Source organism: Mustela nivalis, assembly GCF_964662115.1.
Source record: "Mustela nivalis genome assembly, chromosome: 8".
Lineage (NCBI taxonomy): Eukaryota > Metazoa > Chordata > Mammalia > Carnivora > Mustelidae > Mustela > Mustela nivalis.
Genome location: NC_139027.1, coordinates 102,216,811 through 102,244,040, shown reverse-complemented (window position 1 = coordinate 102,244,040; position 27,230 = coordinate 102,216,811). Strand labels below are relative to the sequence as shown.

The 27,230-nt window shown below is 40.2% G+C and overlaps 1 protein-coding gene across 12 annotated transcripts in view; it reads right to left on the bottom strand.

The window, feature by feature from the left end:
* The window catches only part of DZANK1 (double zinc ribbon and ankyrin repeat domains 1), a 64,562-nt gene that overhangs the window by 33,589 nt on the left and 3,743 nt on the right, over window positions 1-27,230 (bottom strand). For 11 of the 12 annotated variants that reach the window (XM_082743169.1, XM_082743174.1, XM_082743177.1 and 8 more), the window contains 5 exons: window positions 23,752-23,905; window positions 15,211-15,325; window positions 13,673-13,769; window positions 12,580-12,704; window positions 5,877-5,962 (listed from right to left, as the gene is read on the bottom strand). In XM_082743169.1, coding sequence (XP_082599295.1) covers window positions 5,877-5,962; window positions 12,580-12,704; window positions 13,673-13,769; window positions 15,211-15,325; window positions 23,752-23,905 — 577 coding nt within the window. The other variant, XM_082743168.1, reaches the window with a different exon arrangement.

Below are 27,230 nucleotides of genomic sequence, written 5' to 3'. Positions count from 1 at the left end.
TTCTGGAAATGGATGGCTGGTGATGGTTGCACAACACTGTGGATGTACTTAATGCTAGAGAACTGTACACTTAAAAATTGTTAAAATGGTAGATTTTATTTATTTACCACAATAAAAGTATAAAGGGCCTCAAAAATAATTATTATATCAAATAAAAGTAATAATGTAATAATGTATATGTATAATATGTTTAAATATAATAATGTATTATGGGGTTCATAGTATTTGTAGATGTGAAATGAGTGACCGCAATGGCACTAAGGCTACTGTTACTGAGCTCCTAGAAGTATAGGATATAAGGTTCTTGTGCTTTATACAAGGTGGCATAATCCTATTTGAGGATAGGCTATGATGAGTCAAATATGTTTTAGAAACCCTGAAGCAACCACCAAAAACAAAGTTACAGCTAATAAGCTAACAAAGCATATAAAATAAAATGGAATCATGAAACGTACCCAATTAATCCAACAGATGGCAGAAAAAAAGAAAAGGCAACAAAGAACAGATAAGATGAATAGAAAACAAAAAGCATGATGGTTGATTTAAATTCAAACATATCAATCATCAGAATATATCTCTTAACACCCCCAATTAAAATGTTTTTAAAGCAACTAGATGCTGTTTAAAAACAAAAACAAACTTAAAGAGGGACGCCTGGGTGGCTCAGTTGGTTAAGCAGCTGCCTTCAGCTCAGGTCATGATCCCAGCGTCCTGGGAGGGAGTACCGCTTCAGGCTCCTTGCTTGACAGGGAGCCTGCTTCTCCCTCTTCCTCTGCCTACTACTCTGTCTGCCTGTGCGCTCACACTCGCGCTCTCTCTCTCTAACAAATAAATTTAAAAAAATTAAAGAAAAACAAATAGGTTAAACGTAAAAAAATGAAAACAGTTAGACCATGCAAATACTAACCAGAAGAAAGCAGGAGTAGCTATGTTAATATCAAACAAAATAGATTTTTTTTTTTCAGACAAAATAGATTTCTAAACAAAGGGTATCACCAAGGTTAAAGAAGGGGTCAACTCAGCAATAGGACATAAGAATCCACAAGGTTTATACATGATAATAGAACTTAAAAGTACATGAAGCAAAATCTGTAGAAAGCAAGGATAAGTAGACAAATTCATAATTATAGTCACATAGATTTCTCAATCACTCATTAAGTTACAGAGTTAAACAATACTATCAACCAACTTAACCTAATTGACATTTACAGAATACTCACCCTAGCAAAATGCACATTCTTTTCAAATATACATGAACACTCGCCAATCAAATCATATATGTTCTCTGATCAAAAAAGGAATTAAATTTGAAATAAAGATCAGAGGATATAAGGAAAATCCCCCAATATTTAGAAATTTAATAAAATACTTTCAAAATAACCCATGGGTCAAAAAAGAAACAAGGACAGTTAGAGTTTACACTGAATTAAAATGAAAACTCAACAGGGGCACCTAGCTCAGTCAGTAGAGCGTGTGGCTCTTGATCTCAGGGTCATGAGTTCAAGCCCTACATTGGGCATGGAGTCTACTTAAAATAAATTTTTAAAGTAAAAATGAAATGAAATGAAAAGACAACATACCAACATTTGGGGCTAGCGCAGTACTCAGGGGGAAATGCAGAGTTCTAAATGTCTATATTCGAAAGAAGAAAGGCTTCAAATAAATGACTTCATCTTCCACATTAAAGAAATTAGAAAAAGAAGAGGAGGGGTGTTTGGATGGTGCAGTTGGTTGAGCAAATGGCTCGTGGTTTCAGCTCAGGTGCTGATCTCAGGGTCAGGAGATCGAGCCCTGTGTCCAGCTCCACACTTAGTGTACAGTCTGCTTCAGATTCTCTCTCCCTCTGCCCCCTGCTCCTTTTTTCTCTAACAAATAAATAAATCTTAAAAAAAAAAAAAAGGAAACCAAAGTTTCACTAAAAAAAGAAATAGATAAACCTAAAAAGATTTATATTTATTAAACAAATTTTATTTATTTATTTTTTAAAAGATTTTTATTTATTTATTTGACAGACAGAGATCACAAGCAGGCAGAGAGGCAGGCAGAGAGAGAGATGAGGAAGCAGGCTTCCCGTGGAACAGAGAGCCCAATGTGGGACTCGATCCCAGGACCCCGGGATCATGACCTGAGCCGAAGGCAGAGGCTTTAACCCACTGAGCCACCCAGGTGCCCCTATTAAACAAATTTAATATGTAGTTTAAAATCTTCCTTAAAACTCTGGGCCCCAGTGCCTTTACTAGTATACCCTACCAAACACCTATGAAAAAATAATACCAATTCTATACAAACTCAGAAAATGAAAGGAAAGAGAATACTTCCCAACTCATTTAGTATCATCCTAATACTAAAATCAGACAAAGATCTTCACTGTAAGGTGTGAAAATTACAGACAATATCCTTCATGCACACATACACAAAACTTATTTATATTTTAGCAAATGAAATTAAACATGACATAAAATAAATAATATTTCAAGTGAGACTTATCTCAGAAATGCATGGGTGATTTAAAACTTAAAAATCAGGAACGCCTGGGTGGCTCAGTTGGTTAAGCAGCTGCCTTCGGCTCAGGTCATGATCCCAACGTCCTGGGATCGAGTCCCACATCGGGCTCCTTGCTCAGCAGGGAGCCTGCTTCTCCCTCTGCCTCTGCCTGCCATTCTGTCTGCCTGTGCTTGCTCTCTCCCCCCGCCTCTCTCTGATAAATTAAAAAAAAAAAAAAAAAACTTAAAAATCAGGGGCACCTGGGTGGCTCAGGTGGTTAAGCATCTGCCTTCAACTCAGGTCATGATCTCAGGGTCCTAGGATTGAGCCCTGCATTGGGCTCTCTGCTCAGTGGGGAGCTTGCTTCTCCCTCTCCCTCTGCCTGCTGCTCTGCCTACTTGTGTGTTCCCTGCCCACCCCCATCAAATAAATAAATAAAATATATATATATATTTTTTTAACTTGAAAATCAGGGGTGCCTGGGTGGCTCAGTCAGTTAAGCATCTGCCTCTGGCTCAGGTCATGATCCCAGCATTCTGGGATCAAGCCCCGAATCAGGCTTCATGCTCAGCAGGGAGTCTGCTTCTCCCTCTTTCTCTGCCCTTTCCCCAGCTCAGGTTCTCCCTCTCACTCTCTCTCTCTCTTTCTATTTCAGATAGATAAATAAAATCTTTTTTTAAAAAGAAACTCTCAGCAAGCTAGTAATAAAAAGTTTCCTCAATCTGAAAGGTCAACAAAAGAATCTCTAGCCAGTATCATATTTAATGATAAAAAATGGAATGTTTTCTCCCTATGTTCAGGAATAAGGCAAGAATGTCCACTCTCATCACTTCTATTCTAAATTTACTGGAAGTTCTGGCCAAGACAACAAGTCAAGAAAAAAAGAAAGAAAGAAAGAAAAGGGATGTGCATATATGTTCCAGCTGCAGAGGGCAGACAGTTTCGGCTTGCAGAGTTCCTTTGGGAGGGAAGAATATATGCATAGAGAATGTTGCCATCTAGGTGGCTTTTGGGTCCTGAGGAGTAGAGAAGGATGGCACTGGGGAGGTCTGGAAGTCTCTAATTTGTGTAGAGCTCCTAAATAACAGATTCCCCAGCTTCTATCCCCCAGAATGTAACAGTTGAATTAATATGTAATTGATTGCACTGTGACTAAGGCAGGTGCACCCCCACCCAATACCATTTCTTACCCTCTAATCCTACCTCGTCTTTAACAAAGCTAAACTGCTAATTCTAAGGATAATTTCTAGTTTATCACGCGTTTTAAAACTTTTAAATAAATCAGTTTATGCTGGAAGGAAGGACCCACACAGAAAATGAAGAAATAAAACAATTGCCTGTATTTGCAGGTGAGGGGTGCCTGGCTGCCACAGTCAGAAGAGCATGTGACTCTCGATCTCAAGGTCATGAGATTGAGCCCCATGCTGGGTGTAGAGATTAAATAAATAAACTTTAAAAAAAATTTAGAAAATATTCACAGGTGTCCTGACCATCTATGTAGATAATTCTATGGACTCTACCAAAAAGTTAAAAGAATAAGTGAGTTGAGTAAGATTTCAGGATATAAGAACACTACACAAAAATCCATTTAATATCCCAGCAATGAAAAATCAGAAATTTAGATTTTAAAAGCAATAACATTTATGACAGCATCAAAAAATTATCAAATACTTAGGAATCAATTTGACAAAGGATATGTAAAACCTGAGCATTGAAAACTACACAACACTGCTGAAAGAAATTAAGGAAGACCTAAATAAATGATGATACCCCATTTTCCTGGACTGTAAAGGCTCAAAATTGTTAATAACATCAATCTGTCTTAAATTAATGTATCAACTAAATGCAATCCAAATCAAAACTCTAGCAGACATTTTGTAGATGTTGAGAACTTGATTTTAAAACTTGTTTGAAAATGCAAAGTATCAGGATGACTGGATGGCTCGGTGAGCTAGGTGGCTGCCTTTGGCTCAGGTCATGATTCCATGGTCCTATGATCCAGTCCTGCATCGGGCTCCTTGCTCAGCAGGGAGTCTGCTTCTCCCTCTGCCCCTCCCCCTGCTTAAGCTCTCTCTCTCTCTTTGACAAATGGGTAAATAAAATCTTTTTTAAAAGATGCAAATTACCGAGAAAAGCCAAACTATTTTTATAAAATAAGAACAAAGTTGCAGAATTTATAACACTTAGTTTCGAGACTTATTATAAGGGTATGGTAATCAAGAAATGTGGTAGTAAATATAGACAAACATCAGTGGATCAGAATACAGAGTCCAGAAACAGAGCCACAAAATTCCAAAAGTAATCAATAAGGAAAGGACAATCTTTTCAGCCAGCGGTACTGGAATAACCTCACACCATAATTAAATATGGATCATAAGAGATAAAATTTCTAGAAGAAAACATAGTGGAAAATCTTGTGGTGAGATCTGTCTTGGGTTTAGGAAATGCTTTTTAAATAGAAGTAGATCAATAGTTGCCTTGGGATACAGAGGGATTCCAAAAGGGTACAGTACAAGAAACTTTTGAAGGTGATGGACTTGTTCATTTTCTTGATTATGGTGATAGTTTCAAGGTTATATGCATGTCAGTTGCACTTTTTTTTGCAAAATGAATTAAATTTTTTTTTTACTTGAGTAGGGTTGATACACAATGTTATGTAACAGTGGTTAGATTTCTTTCTTTTCTTCTTCTTCTTCTTTTTTTTTTTTTTAAGTGGTTAGATTTCTTTATATGCTATGCTCACCCCAACTATAGCTACTGTCTATCACCATACAATGTTATTACCACTCACTATATTCCCTATGCTTTTATTCCTATACCTTATTCATTCGCTAACTGGAAGTCTATTTCTCCCACTCGTCTTCCCCATTGTGCCCATCCCATCCCTCCGACCCCTTCCCCTCCAGCAAGCATTAGTTTGTTCTTTGTATTTATAAGTCTGGTTCTTCTGTTTGTTTATTCATTTGTCTTGTTTTTTAGATTCCACATATGAGTGAAATCATATGGTATTTGTCTTTCTCAGTATGATTTATTTCACTCAATATGATATCCCCTAGGTCCATCTATGTTGTCACAAATGGCATGGTCTTATCCTTTTTATAGCTATGTAATATTCCACTGTATAAATATACTTCATCTTCCCTATTCATTAGCCTATTGATGAACTCCTCGGTTGCTTCCATGTCTTGGCCATTGTACATAATGATCTGATATACATAAGGGTCAATTATACTTTTTAAATAAGTGCAGTTTTATTGTATACTTTTAAAATTTGTAAAAATTTAATGAAAGACAGTTGGGTGAGAAAACACCATTCTTATGCTTCGTCCTTAAATTTTCTTGACAATGCCTCAGTAGAATTGAAGAAATAGTAAAGAAAATGTGATACTTACTTGAGAAAGTCTGTCTCTCTTTGAATTCTCATGATCTCTGTGCTTGTCAAACTCTTCTGGCCAGTTATGTGAGCAAAACTAGGGAACTACAATAAAGGATACATATAAAATCACGGTAAAAGCTCTGGGACAGTAAAATTGCATTAAAATTTTTTTAATGTGTTGTCTTATCACATCCAGCACTCATCTTTTAAGAACCATGATGGGAGAGTCAGAAGTTAGCGATTACCCCAGGACCCAACATTTAAAAAAAATTAAGGTATTATTATAATTAGACATGTATATTTCATTAGAAACAAGAGTTTACAAGAAGAGATCCAAATCTATCATCAGACAGCCCAGAGTTTAGAATTTAAAAACCTAAGCTGCCCTCCATTTTTCTCAAAGATTACATCCCTGGGAAACAATTCAAAAATTCACCTAAAAGAACCTATGCAGAGAAAACATTTAACTCATTTTGATATATTTTTGAGCATTCTTTGTACCAGGCACTATGCTTAACACAGGGAGGGGACAAAGATAGATATTACATGGTCCCTACTCTTTAGGAGCTGAACTGGTGTACACACAAAATACTGAAACACTGTGGGTTCAGTGTCGTAATGTATTTGTATTGAGTCCCATGGGACTCTAGAGGACAAAATAATCACATTCACTTGCTTCAGGGGAGAAAGGCTTCCCAGGGTGCTAACACCTGAGCGTGGCCTGTATTGAGTTCCATGGGACTCTAGAGGACAAAATAATCACATTCACTTGCTTCAGAAGAGAAAGGCTTCCCAGGGTGCTAACACCTGAGCTTGGTCTGGGAGAATAAAAAAAGGTTGTCAAATGGACACAGGACAATGGGAATAAGAAGCAGAGGAAACCCATTTGCAAAGGCATAGTGATAGGGCAGTGCTTAGCTTATCCTGGGGCTCAGGGATGTGACATGATTTAGACGTCTGAGTAGCTGGAGAAGGAACACAGAGGGGAGGAGCTATCATTTAGGAAGGGTCTGACACCTGCTAAAATGGTATTATGTAGTCATTATCTCAACATTTCACAGTGCTCTTATGAGGTGGGTAATATTATCCTCATTTAAAAATTTTTTGTGGGGCACCTGGGTGGCTCAGTCATTATGAGTCTGTCTTTGGCTCGGGTCATGATCCCAGGGTCGTGGGAGTGAACCCTCTGTCGGGCTCCCTGCTCAGCAGGAGGCCTGCTTCTTCCTCTCCCTCTTGCTGTGTCTCTCTCTGTCAAATAAATGAATAAAATCTTTTAAAAAATAATTTTTTGTAATAGTTTCTTTTGATATAATTTTGAACTTAACAGAAAAGTTGCAAGAAGAATACAAATAACTGCTGGATACTCAGCTTAATGTTAACTCAGGTTAACATTTTGCCCGGTGCACCGTCCTTCTCTTTCTCTTTCTCTGTGTATGTGTGTCCTGAATCATTTGAGAATGAACAGCAGTTACTTTGCCCTTCTGCCCCTACATACTTCAGTGTGCACATCCTAAGAACTATGATGTCCTCTTACACAACAATGCAATTATCAAAACCAGAAAATTTAATGGCCACACCATACGATTATCTAATCCCCAGTTCTTTTTTCAAATGTCATTGTTCGCACCAATGATGTCCTTCACACTATATATTTTTTTCTTGGTCTAGGATCCAGTCCAGTGTCACACTGTACTTTAGTTTTCAAGTCTCTTTTGTCTCCTTTAATCTGAAATTGTTCCTCAGTCTATTTGCATCTTTCATGATCTTGACATGTTTGAAGAGTAACGTGTCATTTAACTTGTAGAATCTCCTTCAATTTGGCTTTGTCTGATGTTTCGTCATGATTGGATTCACGTATGCATTTTGGCACAAATATGAGAGAAATAATATAGTGACCATCTCAGTGCCTCACACCAAGAGGCACATATAATCCCCATTTTTATCTCCCTTGCCTTTGAAGACATGTCTAACAAGAAGTTGCTGCGGCCAAGGTCAAAGACATTGCTGCCTATGTTCTCCTTTAGGATTTTCAAGGATTCCTTTCCCAGAGTTAAGTCTTCTTATTTTTTTTTTTAAGTTTATTTATTTATTTATTTATTTATTTGACAAAGAGAGAGAGCACAAACAGGGGGAGCAGCAGGCAGAAAGCAGCAGCCTTCCCACTGAGCAGGGAGGCTGATGTGAGACTTGATCCCAGGATCATCACCTGAGCCGAAGGCAAATGCTTAACTGCCTGAGTGACTCAAGTGTCCCTCAGATTTAATCTGAGGTCTTTAATCCATTTTGAGTTTATCTTTGTATACGGTGTAAGGAAATGGTCCAGTTTCATTCTTCTGCATGTGGCTGTTCAATTTTCCCAACACCATTTGTTGAAGATACTGTCTTTTTTCCAGGGGACATTCTTTCCTGCTTTGTCGAAGCTTAGTTGACCAAAGAGTTGAAGGTCTATTTCTGGGCTCTCTATTCTGTTCCATTGATCTATGTGTCTGTTTTTGTGCCAGTAGCATATTGTCTTCATGATGACAGCTTTGTAATAGACCTTAGAGTCCGGAATTATGATGCTATCAGCTTTGGTTTTCTTTTTCAACATTCTTTTGGCTATTTGGGGTCTTTTCTGATTCCAGACAAATTTTAGGATTATTTGTTAAAACTCTTGGAAAAATATTGATGGTATTTTGATAGGAATTGCATTGAATGAATAGACTGTTTTGGGTAGCCCAGACATTTTCACAATATTTGTTCTTGGACGGAGGTGGGTAGGGACATGGGGTAACCGGGTGATGGGCACTAAGGAAGGCATGTGATGTAATGAGGAATGTAATATCCAACTTACGAATCACTAAACTCTGCCTCTGAAACTAAAAATAATAATAATCATCATCATCCTCATTTCTGAGATGAAAATGTTGAGGCTCAGAAAGTTTGAGTCACTTGCTTGAAGTCATGTTAACAATATGTGAACTATCTTATGTACTCAGGCCTCTCTGACCCCGAAAGGGTTCCTGTCCACTATAATACCTGTGGGCTGAGCTTAGGACTCCAGAATTTATGCTTCAGGCAATGGGGAGCAGTCAGAGGTTCTGAGATGCTTTTGTGTCAGATAACATCATGGCACAGACCAGTTGTTGCAAAGTGGTGGTCTACTTGACCAAATCTGGACCACCACTGAGTTTTGTTTGGTCCATATATATTGGTCCACACAGCATTTCAAAATCTGATTTAATTGTTAACATTTAAAATTAGAGCATAGCACATAAACATGCAGGTTTCTGGATTTTCTTGCAAAATCATGAGATGTGGCAACACTAAGCCTGTAGGCCTTCTTGTCAATAGTTGACTGGAGCTTAGTAGAGATAACTAACCCATTCAGCTGACTCAGGTATTCCACGTTGCCAGAGAACCCCCAGCTCTTATGCCCTGAAACTAAAGCCCTGTGTCAGCTGTCATTTATGTTCAACCTAGGTTTTACATTTACTCTGCTGCATAGCCCCTAACGGTGCCTAAGGTCAGACACTTAGTTCAGAGACATCTTGTCTCCCTGGTGGTATCGTTGAAATGTTGTAATACCCAGTATCATTAATTCTGATGTTTGTTGACATATACTTCAGATGGAATTCAGCTGGAATATTGATAAGAATCTCTTACCAAGAGGAATGAAAAGAGTGGAAGATAAATGTTCTGCAGTCCTTTTCTGGCCCCCTTGGACTTCTGACTTCTAGTCAAATTCCCCAAATGTGTCCCCATGTTCCTAGTTTTGGTGGACTCTAAATCTTAGAATATTTACATATTGTCTCATTTTATCTTAAACAACTCATAAATGAGTAGGTGGGCAAGGTAATCCAAATATTCATACACAAAGAAAATCACTCTTTCTGGACACATTACAGATTATTATGGTCATGTGAGAATGTTTTCTGAAAAGTTATGACTGCATTTTGTCATATACCATTCGTTCTTCAAAATGGTATTTTTCTATCTCAAAACCAGTATTCTGGGCGCCTGGGTGGCTCAGTGGGTTAAGCCGCTGCCTTCGGCTCAGGTCATGATCTCAGGGTCCTGGGATCGAGCCCCACATCGGGCTCTCTGCTCAGCGGGGAGCCTGCTTCCTCCTCTCTCCCTGCCTGCCTCTCTGCCTACTTGTGATCTCTCTCTGTCAAATAAATAAATAAAATCTTTAAAAAAAAAAAACAAACAAACAAGTATTCTTATATACTACACTGGCTGCACTGCTGAGCACTGCTCACAGGAGTTGAGTGCTCATTAGTCCATTTGGTAACCAGGGAATCATTCTTTCAGGAGACTAAGATGGGCAATCTTCTATTGCAGGGACGTGTATCCTTTTGTTTACTGAGATTTCCAGGAAGGCCTTACTAGATCTGTGGTCCTCTGGTCTGGGCTTTGTGACTCGCCAGGAAGTATAGTCAGTGGGCTGACAGAAGAACCCAAGAGGTTGGGACGCCTGGGTGGCTCAGTTGGTTAAGCGGCTGCCTTCGGCTCAGGTCATGATCCCAGCGTCCTGGGATCGAGTCCCACATCGGGCTCCTTGCTTGGTGGGGAGCCTGCTTCTCCCTCTGCCTCTGCCTGCCACTCTGTCTGCCTATGCTTTCTCTCGCTTCTCTCTCTATGACAAATAAATAAATAAAATCTTAAAAAAAAAAAAAAAAAAAAGAACCCAAGAGGTTCCACTGAGATACAATACGGCACTAGGGACTGGAAATGAAGAAAAGGATTGGACTTTGGGAGGATAGCTGGTCTTCTAGGCCAAGGATACTCAGACTGAGGTGATCACCAAAATCTTTCAGGACTCCATCCCAGGCTTATGGGATCAGATGATCTAAAAGGATTGCAGGAAGGTGTAGCTGGGAGGGCATATATATTTAAAGTTCCCCCAGGTGATTCTGGGCAACCAGGGTTGGGAGTCATGCTTTCTTTTATACTTGAGCAGCCTTGGGATCACAGGCAAAGAAGCAGCAGCTGTGGCTGGATAGACAGTGTGATTCCAGGTACATTCTACTTAGGACTCAGAATTAGAGGAAGAAAGCAAGGGCTCCTGGTTTGCCCTTACATGCCTAAGTCTAAACTGAATTTTATAAAAACTGAAAAACCAGAGTGCTAGAATAGTTTAGGCAACTAGTATGAGAGAATCTTTGTATTATACAGTAATTAAATTATTGATAGGGCTTTTATTTAGGTTATAAAACACCTCCATCTTATCAAATCCAATGGGCAAGTCCCAATCCTTGTCTAATTTGAATCCTTGGTGACATTTGACATAGATGTCCACTTCTCCTTGAAACTCTTTCTTCTTTTGGCTTCTATGGCACCACTTTTTTTCCCCTCTTTGGCTTTATTCCTCCTTCTCAGGCTCTTCCTTCTCTGCTCAACCCCTAAGTCAAGGATTTTGTCTTGTGCCATCTGCCCTTCATCTTCTGTACACTCTCAGCAAGTAATCTCATTCAGACCCAAGCTTCAAACACCATAATTTTATTGAATATTTCTAAATATGTGTCTGTGGCCCTGACCTCTTCCCTGAGTTTGAACTTGCACATCCAATAGTCTACTTAAAACCTCCATCTGGATGTGTAATGAGTCTTTTCATACCTGCTCCTCCCTGATCTTCCCCATCTCAGTTAATACCACCACCATCTCTAAATACCCAGGCCAGAAACCAGAGTCAACTTTGGCTCCTCCCTGGCCCTTATCCCATTCATCTGATCCTTCAGTCAAACATGGTATCTCTTCCTCCAAAACATGTCTGGATTCCCATGCCTCCTACCACCACCGCTTCTACAACCTTGGTCCAAGCTACTATCATCTCTCCCCTAGAGTAAAAACCTTCTAAATGTTACTCCCCTCTTACTTCTCTACAGCTTAATCTCCATATTTTTGATGCAAATGAAAAAAAAAATTTAAAAACTTTTAAAAATGCAAATGATATCTTGTCTTACCTTCCAAATAGATTTTCTTTACAATGGGAAGAAAATTCAAACTCCTTGCTATAGGCCTCAAGATCCTAGTATCTGGGGCGCCTGGGTGGCTCAGTGGGTAAAGCCGCTGCCTTTGGCTCAGGTCATGATCTCAGGGTCCTGGGATTGAGTCCTGCATCGGGCTCTCTGCTCAGCAGGGAGCCTGCTTCCTCCTCTCTCTCTCTCTCTGCCTGCCTCTCTGTCTACTTGTGATCTCTGTCAAATAAATAAATAAAAAATCTTTAAGATCCTAGTATCTGTGATTCTCAACCATGCCTGTCCATTAGAATCACTTGTGGGTGAATTTTATTCATTTTTCAAAGGATTTATTTATTTATTTATTTGAGAGAGAGAGATTGAGAGAGATTGTGCACGAGCTGGGGGGAGGGGTAGAGGGAGAAGGAGGAGCAGGTTTCCTGCTGAGCAGGGAGCCTGATGTGGCACTCAATCCCAGGACCCTAGGATGACCTGAGCCAAAGGCAGATACTTCAGCAGCTAAGCTACTCAGTCATTCCTAATATTTTAAAATTTTTGGTTGATGACTTCCATGTTTATTATCTTCATGCCCCCACCCTGCATAAAATGTAAGCTCCAGAGTACAGGGACTTTCTTGTCCAACACAATATTCCCAACACTGAAACAGTGCCTGGCACATGGTGAAAAGGCTAGGGAACATTGCCTTAAAAGGATTTCATGGGAAGATTAAAAATATAGGAGGTATTTAGTACCATGAAGATTTTCTTTAGAAGTTACCTGAGACTGGCGAGTGGGTGGTCTAGAACCTGAATCTTCATGGTGAGGTGGGATTTCCAGTGGACTCTCTGAGAAACGAAGATCCTTCCATGTTTTAGAGTCAGTTCTTTCACCTACTTCAAGATCTACAATTATTTAAAAAACAAATTCTGTGAATATCTGTAATTATATATGTAAGCATACAAATATGTCTTCATAGGTGGAAACCTTTTGAGGGACCACCGTCATCACATCTTTAATTAGATGGAGGAATTATATAAAGAAGCCGCCACTCCGTGAACTAGCACCAGGAAAGAAAAAAATTAGCCCAGACTGAGAAAACAAAAATCTGCCCTGCTACATTCTACAACACGCCACATCAGGCTGAGAAAATAGATAAATCCAATGGCAGGGTGAGCAGGAAACCTTCTTTCTCCCAAGGACACACTGGAGCTGTAAAATGTCATAACAGCCCCTCTCCCCCTTCTTTGAGTGCTTGTTGTTTCTTACTTGCTAAGAAACCTTGTTCTCTAAAACCAGAGATTATCAGAAATCTTGCTGGTTAAAATCTTATCAGAAAGAATGAACCATCCAACTCTTGCCTGGAGGACATAAGTCACTCTGACACAGAGCAGCAGCCTAGATTTCCAACCTTGGTGCAGAGCATCAGAGAATTGTCTCTGAACACAACATTCTACATTTATTTTTGTAGTTTCCAAAGTGAACAAAGCCCTGGTTCCCTTTGCAATCCATATCTGATGGTGCCAGTTCACATGCTTTGAGCCTGTCAAAACTTGGCTCTCACTTCAATTTTATCCAGACTCCATCTGTCCCCCAAGGCCTATAACCTTGTCTTTTTCTTTGTTTGGTGTGATGCCCCATACTTCTTCTGCCGTGTGGTCTCCCTCATTGCAACAAGTCAACAAATCTCACTTTGTTGGACTCTGTGAGATCCCTCTTGGTCTTAAGCTGTTAGCAAGGACAGCACTAAGATTATCTTACTTTTCTATTCCAGTACTTCTTATTCCAACCCTTCTACAGTCAAGAACATGAGCAATGAACCCGTATGGTGGTTTAGAATATTAACCCTTATCTTCGTCCTTCCATGTCATACCTGCAGACTTTCTAAGGTTAAGATTCCAATCCTGTTTATTTTCAGCATTCTTGTATTTCTTCCACAGTTTTGATTCAACAAATCCATTTTTCAATTCCTAGGGATGACAATCCTATGTCAATCACTTGATTACATGTTGGATGTCATGTACATATGTTGCATGTCAATCACTTGATTACACCCATTTGCAATGTGAAAATGAAAAGTTCCCAGGTAGAGACAATATCATAGCATGCCCTTCTTACTCAAAAGTGTTTACAGTAGTTTTTGCAAAATGACCTTTGTTTCATCTTACTCTGGAAACCCATGGCTTTGTATCTGGGCCGGTTGGCTGGCAGCATGTCTGGCTATTAGGCTCCACCATTTAAGCAGCCAAGGCCAGCAGCAGGACATGAAGGCAGGATGTTACAATCATTGGAATCTGGGGAATAACAAAGGGACTACCAGATCCAGGAGGCAAATAAAGAGTGGGGGTCAGGCCAAAATGGAACTTAACTACACTACCTGCCCATGCACAGTACTTACATTCTTCTCCATGGACTTTCTTCCCCCTGGACTCAGTCCCTTATGCCTGATTCAAGCCTGAGCATCTACTGAGGCAAATAAGCTCTGCTTCTACTGGATAATCCTGCCCATGGTAGATCCCTGCCCCCATCATACTTGAGCCCCACATTAGGCCTGCACCCACTGCTCTGGTCCTATAGCCACCCCTCTGGGCTCTGGTCCATTCTGGAACTGAAGGGATCCCCTCCCAAACTTCTGGTCATCCCCATCAAGACCTCCATGACTGAGACTTTTTGGTTGATTGCTTTACCATGAGCTAGCCCACCCTCTGGCCCTTGCATCTACCTCACTGGTGCCCAAAGCCCAGGGACTGAAGTTTGAAACACCCTTGTAGGTAAGTCTGGTTTCTCCTCCGGAGAAAAGGTTTTGAACTTTTCAGGGTTGAAGATTTCAGCATAATCAACAGCTATGGTCACACAGGGTTTCTACTAGTCTGATGTATCTGTTCAACAAATATACATTCACTGCCCTCTCCAGCCCTCCTCTGTCCAAGGCAATGAGCATGGCAGATGTGTTCTCTGCCACCTTGGAACTTACTCTTCATGGGGAAGGTAAACGATGAGCAAAGTAATCACATATTCAAAGCACTATAAAAGAGAAGGTCCAGACGCTAGGGGAGCAGTGACAGAACACAGCACACACAATGTAGTTTAGCTGGAGGAATATACAGGGGAGTCACACAATGAGAAAGGATGACTGAAGACAGAAACCAATCACTTTCTTCAATAGGTAAGCGGGGCTCACTGAAGACAATGGAGCATGGGCCATAATGCTGGGGAGGAATTTAATGAGCAGGACAGAACACGTGCAGGATGGACTGACTGACAAGAGGAAAATCACTTCATAGTGGTGACTACTGACCACAATTATAAGAACCCATGAGCACAGGCAACAAAATGAAAGAGAAGATGGAATCACTGACAAAGAAGGAACTAAGAATGTGGTGACCATCTGAAAGTGTTACATCTACTTGCTTGCTTGGAAGAATCTTTGAGGACATTTCCAAAATGGTTTTCTGAAGAAACTGTATTCGCTGGTTCGCAGCCCACCTGAAACACCTTTGTTACAATGCCACTCTGTCTGCAGTCCCTGAAAATAGAAAAAGTGTTACATGAAGTTTCCAAGAAAAGATAGCCCTCTTGAATAACCACCCTGCCAGCCACACCACTTGATAAAGAACCAGGCCACTGGGTGCCTGGGTGGCTCAGTGGGTTAAAACCTCTGCCTTTGGCTCAGTTCATGATCTCAGGTCCTGGGCTCAAGCCCCGCATAAGCCCCACTCAAGCCCACCAGACTTCTTGGTTGGTTTCCATAAATTACCATTTGGGCCCCTTGTTTGTTTGCTTTTGTATTCCCAAGCTTCAAATTCCTGCTCTTATGTTTTAAATTAACCAATAAAGAGTGAGACCAAGAGACCCTAGGCCCCCACCCTCAACCCCAATAGAAGCAGCATCCCAGGCCCATACATTCTCTCTACTGGTGACCTTGCTGTGTGGTCCCAGGTATGCTACATAATTTCCAGGACTTGTAAGTAATAAACCTTGTCTCTAAGAGTTTTCTGATGGTTCCTGCTGAGGATGTCTTACAACCATGATAAGAACCACAAGGGCCAGTCCAGCCACAACACTGGTTACTGATGGGCCAAGGCCAGCCTATGACAGTCTTCATGTATACATATTTTCATTTCTCTTGAATAGATATGCAGGAGTGGAATTGCTGGGTCAAGTGTATCTCTAACTTTTTAGAAATGGCTAAACTGTGGTTGTTCCATTTTACATTCCCACCAGTATTATTTGAAGGTTCCAGTTTCCCCATATACTCATCAACATTTGATATTGTCAGCCTTTTTTGGTCACCTGTACTCTTGATTATGTTCTCTGTAGGCATTTGCTTCTGCTGTGTCCCTAGAATATTGGGACATAGGCTTGTCTGTTGTAACACAAAATCAAAATAATAGTGGCTTAAACTAGAGAGAATTAACAGGGTGTAATCAGATCAGAGCTGGTACATAGTGCCATGGTGATGGGTGCATGGTGTCAAGTTTCTTTCTCATTACTCCATCTCTAAGACCTTGAACTTGTCTTCATGAGCCAACATGGCTGACCACATCCACATTCCAGCTAGCAGGAAGCAGGGCCCACCTCTTCCCTTTAAGGGCACAATCTAGAAGTTGCACACACCATTTCACATACATCTCACTGGCCACACCTGGCTCTGGCCAGTTGCAAGGAGGATTGGGAAATATCTTTCTTCCAGGCAAACACGTGTCCAGCTAAAAATCATGGGTTCTGTCATTCTAGAAGAAGGGAAACACAGATACTGGGGGCCAGCCAACAGCCTCCAATGATCATCATGACCATGAATCAAATTTAACATTTTTAACTCTCATGCCCACTAATTCGTGTCGAAAGCTCATAGCTGGAACACAGGTGATTGTGTGCATTTTAAGTGCCCAGGCACTTAACTCTTTTTCCATTTCCATTCTCTTCTTTCTTTTGTGTTCTCTGTCTGCTTTACTCTTGCTGATTTTCATATTGGTCTCTGATACATTTCATGTTCCATTAGCCTTTCGTTTGCAATTTCTCAGATCTCTTATTTGCCAGTTTTTTAATGTTTCTTAAAAATTTTGAAGCTTTGGGACACCTGGGTGGCTCAGTTGGTTGGACGACTGCCTTCGGCTCAGGTCATGATCCCGGAGTCCCAAGATCGAGTCCCTCATCAGGCTCCCAGCTCCATGGGGAGTCTGCTTCGCTCTCTGACCTTCTCCTCGCTCATGCTCTCTCTCACTGTCTCTCTCTCAAATAAATAAATAAAATCTTTAAAAAAATTTTTTTTGAAGCTTTAAGTAAAAAAGTACCCCAAAATGCTTTAGATTCTTTGATCAAGTAAATATTTATAAATGCGTAAACATCAATTACAAAACAGAGAAATATTTAACATTAAGCAATAAAGAAGTTTCAAACTACATTTCTAGAAGAAAAAAAAATGATCAGAAATACACAATTCATCTCAATGGCACTATCTATCAGTGTGTAACAATATTTAAAAACTGCATGTTCACTGGAGTGATTTACAGGTGGCTAACCTTTGGGGAAGCACACGTGTTTTGCCTTCTTTTGTTTTGTTCAGTTTTACAGTTACAGATATCTGTCTGCAGATACAAAGGATCTTTTAGATGATATGCTTATTTAACTCATTCACCTCAACATCCATCTAAATGTTCTTCTTTGGTCCCAGGTCTGCCATCCAAGCTACAGCTGTCTTCCTTGCTAGCACACTTCCTGGACACCACAAATATCTCCATCCAGGGATCCTTCAAATCCTGGATAATGATGGGGCTCCCTGAAATGTGCGCTTCTAGTCCCACCATCACACTGAACAGAAGCCTGACTCCCATCCACTTGCTCTACTCCTGGAAGGTACAGGTCATCTCCCCAACCATAGCTGGTCCCTTCCACGGGGACAAAGCAAGGGCTCTCACCCATGGACTTGTTCCCTCCATGAGGAGCCCAGACACTAGCTTCAACTGCCAGCTAAGTAGAAGGATTTCCTGACTGCGATATCAAAAAAGGTTTAAGTTTGGGGTTGGAGCTAGAAATCATATTCTGCCCAAATCTCATTTAAATACACAGAAATTTTGCTAGGATCGATATCAGAGGTCTTAAATATGTATCTTTAGGAATAGCAATAATAAGGTGCATTTGACATAAAAAAAATATGTGTAGCTCTATCCCCATAAGATTACTATCCTCTTAATAAAATAGCAGAATTACTTGGATGATTCTAAGAGTTAAGAAGCTGTATCTGTAAGAATTCTGCAACTTATCCAGGCTTCTCAATCTACTGAGAATTACCAGAATTTTAGGCTAGATAATACTTTGCTGTGGGAGCTGTCCAGGGCATAAGATGTTTAGCAACATCCTTGACCTCCACCAAACAGATGCTACTAGCACTCTGCCACTTCCAGATGTGATAGCCAAAAAATATGTTTCCAGGCATGACCAAATGTCCCCTTTGGAGCAAAATTATGCCCAACTGAGAGCCTTTGGTTTAGGAACATGAAGGGATTGAGTAGAATCTACTCACTCAGGCAGGCATTGGTTTTTCAAATACAAGGCATGCCCTTTGAGTTGAGTCACACAACAGCAACCTGTTAGCCCCTTTGTTAGGAATGTGAATAACAACAAACAACAATAATAACAGCTATTACATTTGCAATGCCAAGTGTATCTGAAGTGTATTACCTCTGATTTTCACAATGGCTACCAACTCAGTTTTATTAACCTCATTTAACAAATGAGACAACTGAGAATCAAAACTTATTCCAGTTAGTAAGTTCCTCTTATTCAAAGAGGAGCAAGAGAACTGGGATTAAAGTCCAGATCTGAAGGCCAGCAAACTCCATCCTCTGCTCTACATTCCAAATTACCCATCTCAAAGCAGTGCTCTTCTTGCCTTTGTCGCTGCTTATGGAGATGGCATCTGCATCTTTCCTCCATACGTTATATATGGCTGCAGATGGATGCCCATGAGATGCCCTGCTAACCTGCCAACCAGTTTACTTTATTAACCATTGTTGTAAAACTGGAAAGTTCCCCATGAGAGAAAATGATTGTTCTCAGGGAAATCTGACTCCCCCCAAATATCTACCTTCGGTTTGAGACAGTTTTCTTTTCTTTTCTTTTTTTTTTTGAGACAGCTTTTACCTCAGCCCAGATCAATTTATCTTGACCACCATATAAAGTAATTGACAAAGAAGGAAGAACCACACAAGTTCATTGCCAAATCACTATAAAATGATGATATCAAAGAGAGGAAGTTCCTGATCAGAAAGTGGCTTTTTTTTTAAAAAGATTTTATTTATTTTTTTATGTATTTGACAGAGAGAGACACAGTGTGAGAGGGAACACAATCAGGGGGACTAGGAGAGAGAAAGCAGGCTTCCCGCTGAGCGGGGGGCCGGATGTGGGGCTCGATTCCAGGATTCTGAGATCATGACCCAAGCCAAAGGCAGATGCCCAACGACTGAGCCACCCAGGTGCCCCAGAAAGGTGGCTTTTAAAGAAACAAGACAGATGTCAGAAAGTTTACAGACGCTGACTGGACCAGCAATATGGACCATCAAAACCCAACACCCAGAGTGCCTGAGTGTCTCATTTGGTTAAGCGTCTGATTCTTAATCTCAGCTCAAGTCTTGACCTCAGGATTGTGAGTTCAAGCCCCGCACTGGGCTCCATGCTGGGTGTGGAGCCTACTTAAACAAAACAAGATAAAACAAAACAACCCCAACACCCACTCCCACTTGCTGAAATGTTCCCAAGTTTCCCACCCCTCCCATTCATCTGTGTTCTTTACTCTGATGTGAAAATTCATGTACATATATTTGGACCCATGAAAGTGCACATATGAGTGTCCTTATTCCTTTTTTTTCATTCTAGGATATCATATTTTAATAAAAATATATTTCCCAAAAAGTGGTATTGGCCAAATCTCTTTAAATGGAAACATCTTTTTTTCCCCATTAATGTGTCAGTTGCCACCCTTGGTTGCATATTGGAATTATCAGGAAATATGGGTGGCTCAGGTCATGATCTTAGGGTCCTGGGATCAAGCCCCGCATTGCGCTCTCTGCTCAGCGGGGAGCCTGTTTCTCCCTCTCTCTCTGCCTGCTGCTCTGCCTACTTGTGATCTTTCTCTCTGTGTGTTAAACAAATAAATAAAATCTTTAAAAAAAATACTGATGCCTGGGTCCCATCCCAAGACATTGTTATTTAGTTGGTCTGGAGTGTACATGACCTGGGCATGGAGATTCTGCAAAGCTCCCTGGGTAATTCTATAGGGACGTGTGGTAGAATGTTACAATCACAGTCCCTGAGGCATTATGTCTTTTATCTGCACCCCCTGATGCCCTTGTGCCCTTGCAGAATCCCCTCATATATTGACCTTGGGGGTTGCCAAGTGACTTGCTTTGGCCAGTGAAACATTAACAATTATGACATGAACAGAGACTAGAAAAAACACCTGCATATCCAGGCTTGCCCTTTCTCTTACAGCTTTTGGAAATGAATGAAAAAGCTCAAGTGACCCAGCTGAGACCCAAGGCTCAGCCAACCACCAGCACCAACCACCAGAAAAGTGACTCAAGCTTTCTTAGACTCTCCAGCTCAAGGCGACCAAAAAAAAATGTAGCCAGGTCAGGGACCTCAGGAAAGACTAAGAGAACAAGTGCCCAGCTGAATGTATACCAAAATGCTGACCCACAGAATAATGAGCAAATGAATGATTGTTCAAACTTTTAAGACACTAAACGTCAGGGGGGAAAAAAAGACACTAAATGTCAGGGTGATTGGTTATACAGCAATAGCCAACTGATTCAGCAGCCAAGGTTGAGAAGCACTGGTTACATGATAATTTCAGAGACTCTTTTATTACAAAAGCAGAGCTCACTGTTAAATTTTGGAAACTACAAAAATTATCAACCCAAACAACACAAACCATGACTGAATCACCAGAGGCAATGAAATGCTAAAGCTGGGCTTGTTTGTTGTTTTGTTTCCAAATCATTTAATCATGAGAACCAAACAAAAATCAGATAAAGAGATAAACCATAAGAGATTCTTAATCATAGGAAACAGAGTGTTGCTGGAGGGGAGGGGGAGGGGGACAGGGTAACTGTGTGATGGGCATTATGGAGGGCATGTGATGAAATGAGCACTGGGTATTATACAGGACTGATGAATCACTGAACTCTACCTCTGAAACTAATAATACATTATATGTTAATTAATTAAATTTAAATTTTAAAAAAATTTTTTTTAAAGGAAAGCTTACAATAGAAATGAATTACATGTCCGTACCTTTTCCAAACTGAGCTGGGGCAGAAAGAGACTGAGGGGCTGCCCCTCAATCTGACCCCTTTGAAACAAAGACATCCACAATGTCCCTGGCCATCTGGCTCAGGGAAGAAGACAGCTGGCTCCGCGCAATGAGCACTTCAGTTCTCTCCTGACACATTTTGAAGAATCTTTAAAAAAAAATTTATTTAACAAAGTGGGAGACAGTGCGAAAGCACAAGCAGGGGGAGCGGCAGGCAGAGGGAGAGGGAGAAGCAGGCTCCCTGCCCAGCAAGGAGCCCAACAGAGCTAGATCCCAGGACCATGGGATCATGACCTGAGCCTAAGGCAGATGCTTAACGGACTGAGCCACCCAGGTGCCCGTGCTGACAAATTATTAAACAATGTCAAAATACTATAGTGCACTCATATATCCTAACTTGTTTTCACTTGAATCATAAATATTTCCCCAAATCATTCAAAATTTCATGACCATATTTTTCCTCTTAAAATACTAGTGGCCTTTAATTGTTAACACTCCCATTTCAAAGCCTTTTCTCCTCATTAAGAAATTAATTACTGGGGCGCCTGGGTGGCTCAGTGGGTTAAAGCCTCTGCCTTCGGCTCGGGTCATGATCCCGGGCTCCTTGGGATCGAGCCCCGCATTGGGCTTTCTGCTCGGCGGGGAGCCTTCTTCCCCCTCCTCATCTCTGCCTGCCTCTGCCTACTTGTGATCTCTCTCTCTCTGTCAAATAAATAAATAAAATCTAAAAAAAAAAAAAAGAAAGAAATTAATTACTGTAGGTACCTAGAAAAGGGCTTGAACGAAGCAGTATAATTTCCATAAAGAAAACTTACTGCATTTAAATTCACTTAAATTGAAATTTAAATTCATTTAAATGCATTCAAGCACAAATCTTTCTGTCTTGAAGACAGAAAAAATGTTTTACATAAATACTTTCCCTGACCTGAGCATACCTGAACTACTAAGTGTGCTTTCGGAACAGACACTAAGTGGGTACAGAGCAAGATGGTGAGAAGCATAAAGAGTGACCTTATTTTAGATGTTTTTAAAAGCTCTGTTAACTCCTACGAATTACATAGTTAGTAATTATTACTTCATTTTATTACTACCTGTAAATTATAAAAAGGCCTGCCTTACAGCATTAGGCACAAAGTATTTTGTTTATTTTTCATAACTGAGATGATTGTTTCGACAGAAGTGGTTCGACAAGTGAAAGCTGATTTTTTCTAGTCTTTAATAAAGAATGATAATGTGTATTAGCACTTTTGTTTGTTTTATTTTTATTCCTTTTTTTTAAAACTTTCAGATGCCAAAGCTGTCATCTGCATCTTTTTTTTTTTTTTTTTTGAGAGAGAGAGAGAGAGAAGCAGACTCCCTGCTGACTCGATCCCAGGACCCCGAGATCATGACCTGAGCCGAAGGCAGCGGCTTAACCCACTGAGCCACCCAGGCCCCCCTATCATCTGCATCTTAATCTCACAAAACAAACTGAGGGTTGCCGGTGGTAGGGGGTAGGGAGAGGGAAGTGGGGCTTTGGACATTGGGGCAGGTATGTGCTATGGTGAGTGCTGTGAAGTGTGTAAACCTGGCGATTCACAGACATGTACCCCTGGGGCTAATAATACATCATATGTTAATTAAAAAAAAAGAATTTCTAATTCTCCTCAAAAGCTATGCAGCATCTCAGCCACCAGGGGGAGCCTGGAGAGACACTGCGCCCCGCCCACCTCCCCCCCTCCCCCACCGCCCTGCCCCTCCAAGTGCCTGCTCCAAGTCAGGTTTTGGTTTGGGGCTTAAAAGTGTTCAAAAAATGTGGCTAAACCTGTCTTGCTGTGTGGAATAATTCCTCTATCTCAGACGCACAGACGTGCAAAGTACTTGAGTATTTTTCTCCACAACACCCAGTTTTCAAATTGAGTGGTGTCTCTATATTTCAAAACTCTAAAAAGAAAAAAAAATTTTTTAATTAAAAAAAAACCTCTCTGCTGGCTAACTGAAAATAATTAAAAATAATAATAATAATTTTTTAAGAAAGAGTCTCTGAGGCTATGTCTCTGTCAAATAAATAAATAAAATCTTCAAAAATATATTTAAAAAGAAAGGACAAAGAAACAAATAAAGGAGCTAAGTCCAACAAATTAAAATGACAGTAGCCATAAAGGTCGATTAAGTGAAAACAAAACATAACAGAATGATGGTAGTGATTGAAGGTCATGTCCTATGGAATAAAAGGACCATCTACTAAAAACAATATTTTCTTCACAGCCAGATGAATCACTTCAAAGGTCCCAAGCCCTGAAAAGGCTCTTCCTTCCCAAAATCCCAATGTGGAATTCAATTAGCAATAATCGCACCTCGGATAAACTTCATTGGCTACCATACTGCCACTGCGCAAAGCTCCAATGTGGAATTCAAAAGAAAAACAGTATATACATAGGACCTCATCAAGCTGTACTCTCGTGATTTGTGCACTTTACCATATAACTTGGTAAAAGACAAACAAAACCCTGAAGTTATAGATATATGTTGAAATTAAAATAACTTTGCCTTGAATGCCCTTCTAATACTGTACTTGTTCTCACAGGAAGAAATAAATAAAATCAAAATGTAATGTCATTGTATTACCAATTATTTTCATCACCATGCTCTTAACTTACTTAGAGACTGCAACAGCTTTAACTTGTATTTTTCCATCAGGCAGAGTGATAGGCTTCGTGTACTTATATGTATTATTTTCACCATAACCAATTCTCTTTAGAAATTCAGGTTTGCTGCCATCCAGGGTATAATATATGATAACATCAGGAGTGTCTGAAAAACCCAAAGCAGGTAACTGTAATTAACACTAAAGTAGCACAGTCTCTGATGAATAATGTTTGTGGGTCAGTTAATTAATGAGATTTTTTTAATATATCATAGGAATGAATAACAGTAAGTAGCAATAAGTGAGTTCTTAGTCCATGGCAGGCACTGTGTCTTATATGAATTAGCTCCCCGCATGTGTACAACCCTATTTGACAGGTCCCATTTTATACCCACGGTGTAGATGAGGAAACTGAGTCCCAGAGAGGTTAAGGATGTTGCTTGGTTAACAGTACAGTTGTGGTTTCACTTTGGCTATGGATACAGAAAGGATACAGAGCCCATGCTCTTTTTTTTTTTTTTTTTTTTTTTAAAGATTTTATTTATTTATTTGACAGAGAGAGAGAGGGAGAGCAAGCACAGGCAGACAGAATGGCAGGCAGAGTCAGAGGGAGAAGCAGGCTCCCTGCCGAGCAAGGAGCCCGATGTGGGACTCGATCCCAAGACGCTGGGATCATGACCTGAGCCGAAGGCAGCTGCTTAACCAACTGAGCCACCCAGGCGTCCCCAGAGCCCATGCTCTTGAACCACTGTGCTATTGTGCCACTCCAATAAGGCACTGATGCAAAAAGAGCAGGGCTCAGTTTTAAGACTACAATACCCCTTTAGAAAGCAAAAGCTAGGGGCACCTGGGTGGCTCAGTGGGTTAAGCCTCTGCCGTCAGCTCAGGTCACGGTCTCAAGGTCCTGGGATTGAGCCCCACATCAGGCTCTCTACTCAGCAGGGAGCCTGCTTCCCCCCTCTCTGCCTGCCTCTCTGCCTGCCTCTCTGCCTACTTGTGACTTCTGTCAAATAAATAAAATCTTAAAAAAATGTTTTTTAAAAAGAAATCTTTTTATTATATTTTATTTTAACCTTGTAAATAATTCCCATACTTCCTGGAAAAATTTAAAAGGTAATAAACTCATACAATTCAAGGTTCAAAAGGTCAGGAAAGTTTGCTAAGAGAGGAGATCTTAAAAGTTCTCATTCAAAAGAAAAAAACCTAACTATTGGTGATAGACAGCAACTACATTAATTGTGGGAATGACTTTGCAATACATATAAGTAACAAATCATTACACTGTACATATGAAACTAACATAAAGTTATACATTAATTATATCTCAATTTTTTTTAAAAAGTCAAAAAAAAATTTATAATTAAAACCCTCTCCCACCCCTGACATCAATCAGATGGCCAAAGGCAATCAGTGGTGTCTTGAGTATCCTTCCAAAAATATTTTATATCCATACACACATGTTATATTCTTATTTTCCCCTCTCTTTTAATACAAATGGTGACATAACATATCCTGTTCCACCACATCTTTTTTCATTGAACAGTATTACCATGGCTACTGTACTATACTGCTATATAGGGTGTCCTCACTCTTTGTTATGCCTGTATTGGGTTCTGTCCTTAGATAAAGGAACCAATACGTAACCAATCCCCTACAGATGAATATTTAGACTCTTTTTCTTTATCTTTCTTTTTTCCTTTTGCCATCAGAAGCACTACAACGAATATCTTTGCATAAAGTTCTTTTAATACCTGCAAAATATGTAGAACTAGTACTGCTCAGTCAAAAGATACATGCATTTGTAATTTTAGCTTATAGGGTCAAACTTCCCTTCACGGACACTGAAACAATTTACACTATTACCAGCAACTCATGAAAATGCCTGTCCACCCATAGTCACCCCTATAGTGCTTTATTAATTCTTCTCCTATTTTTGCCATCTCCTAGGTGTAAAAGCAAAAAACAACAACAGCAAAAAAAACCTGATAGTTTTAACTCACATTTCTTATATTTTTGACTAAGATTCATTCATCCAGTCAACAAATATTAATTAAGTACCTATTCTGTGCCAGACATTGTTCTAGGCACTGGGGAATATGCCAGTGACAAAGACCCAGCTCTCAGGGAGCCTCTATTTTAGGAAGGACATACAAACAGGTATATGTGTGATATCAAGTGGTGACTAAATACCATGGAGTAAATAAAGCAGGGGATAAGGTCTGCGCTGTAAGTAGATAAACGGATGGCCAGGCATATATTTCCCTATGTTTAAAAGACATTTATATTTCCTTTTCTATAAAATGTCCTTTCATATCTTTTGCCTACTTTTCTATTGGGTCACTATTCTTCTTGTTATTGAATTGTAGAACCTATTTATTTATCTGTTTATTTATTTAGAAGGTTTTATTTATTTATTTGAGAAAGAATGGGTGCACACATGAGTGGAGGGACGGGCAGAGGGAGAGGAGCAGCAGACTTCTCACTGAACACGGGCCCTACACTGGGCTCTATCCCAGGAAACCAGAGATCATGACCTAAGCCAAGTTAGACACTCAATCTACTGAGCCACCCAGGTGCCTGGAACCTCGTTATTAAGTAAACATTTTAAATATTGGGAAATTTAGATACTCTATCATTCGTTTCATCATTTGTCAGTAATAACCCACCTTCTCCCAAGAGTTATGGACACATTTTTTAAAATTTGTATTCTGATTTGAGAATTGTTTTTAAGATTTTTATTTATTTGATAGAGAGATCACAACTAGGTAGGCAGAGAGAGAGGGAAGCAGGCCCCCTGCTGAGCAGAGAACCCAATGCAGGGCTCAATCCCAGGACCCTGAGATCATGACCCGAGCTGAAGGCAGAGGCTTAACCCACTGAGCCACCCATATGCCCCAGATTAGAGAATTTTTTTTAAAGATTTTATTTATTTATTTGACAGAGAGAGAGAAAGCACAAGCAAGGGGAGCTGCAGGCAGAGGGGGAGGGAAAAGCAGGTTCCCTGATGAGCAAGGAGCCCGATGCGGGGCTCAATCCCAGCTTGAGCGAAAGCAGACACCCAACTGGCTGAACTACCCAGGTGCCCCTGGTTTGAGAATTTTTTAAAATAATACTAGCTTTTAAGATAAAGGGAGATATAGTGGGACGCCTGGGTGGCTCAGTGGGTTAAAGCCTCTGCCTTTGGCTCAGGTCATGATCCCAGGGTCCTGGGATCGAGTCCCGCATCGGGCTCTCTGCTCAGCAGGGAGCCTGCTTCCTCCTCTCTCTGCCGGCCTCTCTGCCTCCTTATGATTTGTCTATCAAATAAATAAATAAATCTTTAAAAAAAAAAAAAAGATAAAGGGAGATATAGTATATTATATTCTTACTTGGAATTTGTCTAGGAAGCACAGGGGTCACCAGAAATACAGATAAATAGATTTTACACATTAACTATCAAAATATATAATTGGAATTTCAAAGCCTTTTTAAACAAGTATTTGTTCATATGTT